Source organism: Marmota monax, unplaced genomic scaffold, assembly GCF_021218885.2.
Source record: "Marmota monax isolate L192 unplaced genomic scaffold, Marmota_monax_Labrador192_F-V1.1 WCK01_AAM20220418_F8-fsc00409, whole genome shotgun sequence".
Classification (NCBI taxonomy): domain Eukaryota; kingdom Metazoa; phylum Chordata; class Mammalia; order Rodentia; family Sciuridae; genus Marmota; species Marmota monax.
This window is the reverse complement of record NW_026693620.1, coordinates 648,995-651,535: the sequence shown is the minus strand read 5'-3', so window position 1 is coordinate 651,535 and position 2,541 is coordinate 648,995. Positions and strand designations below refer to the sequence as shown.

At 37.6% G+C, this 2,541-nt stretch overlaps 1 protein-coding gene across 1 annotated transcript; it reads left to right on the top strand.

Moving 5' to 3' along the window:
• The first annotated feature begins 6 nt into the window (after window positions 1–6).
• On the top strand, window positions 7–939 carry LOC124103163 (putative olfactory receptor 10D4). The gene has a single exon (XM_046459661.1). It carries the CDS (start codon window positions 7–9, stop codon window positions 937–939), a length of 933 nt encoding a protein of 310 aa, XP_046315617.1.
• The last annotated feature ends 1,602 nt before the right edge of the window (window positions 940–2,541 follow it).

Sequence of the window (2,541 nt, the reverse complement as noted above, 5' to 3'; positions counted from 1 at the left end):
ATAAAAATGAGAAATCAAACCATGGTGAGCGAATTCATCCTGCTGGGAATCCCTGAGACAGAGGGCCTAGAGACGGCCCTTTTCTTTGTGTTCTCATTATTTTATTTGTGTACCCTCCTGGGAAATGTGCTCATTCTCACTGCTGTCATCTCCTCCTCTCGGCTTCACACTCCCATGTACTTTTTCTTGGGAAACCTCTCCATCTTTGACCTGGGTTTCTCTTCCACAACTGCTCCCAAGATGTTGTTGTACCTCTCAGGGCAGGAACATGGCATCTCTTTCCAGGGCTGTGCTGCCCAGCTCTTCTTCTACCATTTCCTGGGCTGCACCGAGTGTTTCCTGTACACAGTGATGGCCTATGACCGCTTTGTTGCCATATGCTTTCCCTTGAGATACATGGCCATCATGAACCACAGAGTGTGCTCTGTCTTGGCCACAGGGACCTGGATGGGTGGCTGCATCCATGCCATTATCCTAACCTCTGTCACCTTCCAGTTACCCTACTGTGGATCCAATGAGGTGGGCTATTACTTCTGTGATATACCTGCAGTGCTACCTCTAGCCTGTGAGGACACATCTCTGGCTCAGAGAGTAGGTTTTACAAATGTTGGTATTTTGTCTCTCATTTGCTTTTTTCTCATCCTTGTTTCCTACACTTGCATTGGGATCTCCATATCCAAAATTCGTTCAACAGAGGGCAGGCAACAAGCATTCTCCACCTGCAGTGCTCACCTGGCTGCAATTCTTTGTGCCTATGGGTCAGTCATCATTGTCTACCTACAGCCCAACCCCAGGCCCCTGCTGGGTGCTGTTGTTCAGATCTTGAATAACCTTGTGACTCCCATGCTGAACCCGCTTATATACAGCCTGAGGAATAAAGACATAAAATCAGCCCTGAGAAATGTATTTCCTAAGAGAAGTCTTGCTGTGGAAAAATAAATAAAAAATAAATAAGAGACTCTAAAGCTTTTTAGGATGAAGTCTAATTTTCCATATCATAGGACAAACTCTCATCTGAGGTTCTCAAAACATATTGAAATAAAATATACTCTGAATCAATCTACCTCTTATTCTCAGTATTTTAATATACATGTCCATCTTTTCCCCCCATGTTTATAATGAAATAGAACTGATAATGTTGCTATTTGACATTGTACTCATGCTGTATGAATTCTGTCTCAGCACAATTGTACCCCAAAACATTTCTTAGTTGTTTAAATAGTTGAAAGAATTAAAACACATCTGTCTCCTCATGGTCTTGGTTAAAAGTGTACTCTTATACATCGTGAGGAAAAAGAGAGTGAGAGAAAAAAATTGAAGAAAGGCTAATACATAACATCAGAATTCTGTCTCTTTTCTTTTAGAGAGTGAACTCCAATTTCCAGCAAGCAACATCAAAATTCAAACTAAGTTAACTAATATTTAAAGTAATATCTTCTTGGAATAAAGTCTTGTGTGATTTTGAGAGTTTTTTATTGTGCGGATTCCTTTGGACCTAGATATTTTCATTGCATTATTAGACCTCTGGAAAGATATGAGTCTATATTGTTTCTCATTAGATACACAAAGTAAGAATTTTTGTTTTATAAAATGTGATGAAAAAATAAAAGACTCCCATTGAAAGTAAATAGTTTGCTATTTGGCTTTTAAAAAAAGATGTTGATTTATTTCTGTGTCTATAAAGAAAAATCAAACTAAAATTATTTAAATTCAAATAGGAATAATAAATTTCCCTCCCATGGGAAGTTTCTTCCTTTCTCATAAAACAAACAATATAAGTTATTTTTCTTCCTCTAATCTCTGTGTTCCATAATGCTGAGGGTAAAACAGGTAAGTTTTGTTTCTAGAAACTATACTAAATTGTGTAATAAATATAATTCTCTTCCTCTTTTTCTATATTATTTCCTCTATTTATATTTTATCTACTAGTTATTTATGACTTTTCTTATAAGGCACAATAACTCCCCTTGGACAGATGAATGAAATAAATATTACAGAGAAAGAAAGAGGGAAGGAAGGAAAGAGAGAGAGAGAAAGAGAAAAAAGTAGGAGAGGGAGGAAGTAATTTGTGTTTTAGAAGTAAAATAGAATAGTGCTTTGTAATGAAATGGTTTTTGCTTTCTTCTTTTCTTCAATTTCTGCCTATCAACAGTTGACTAAAAATCAGTTCTCCAAGAAGAATCTATAAGTCATCACAGAGTGTGGGATGCACTATTAGAAACTATTAAAAGGTTCAGTGGCAGCTCATGCCAGTAACCAGGGAATTGCAATGTGGTGTATAAGAATTTCTAAAGAAAGAATGTATTCATTAGTTTTTCAGTGCTATGACAAAATTCTCAGATAATCAATTTCAGGGAGTAAAGAAAAATTTGGCTCAGTGTTTCAGAGGTTTCAGTTTTCTGGCCATCTGCTGGCTTCAAGGTAGAAACATCAGGGCAAAAGGGCATGACAGTGGAAAGCTGCTCCTCTGCTGGTTTCTGGGAACTCAGAGAGATAGAGAAAGAGAAAGAGATTGGGAAGGGGTCTGGAACAAGACGTTGC

Excerpts from the sequence above, each read along its gene's own strand:
- LOC124103163 (XM_046459661.1), top strand. The coding sequence starts at position 7 with ATGAGAAATCAAACCATGGTGAGCGAATTCATCCTGCTGGGAATCCCT.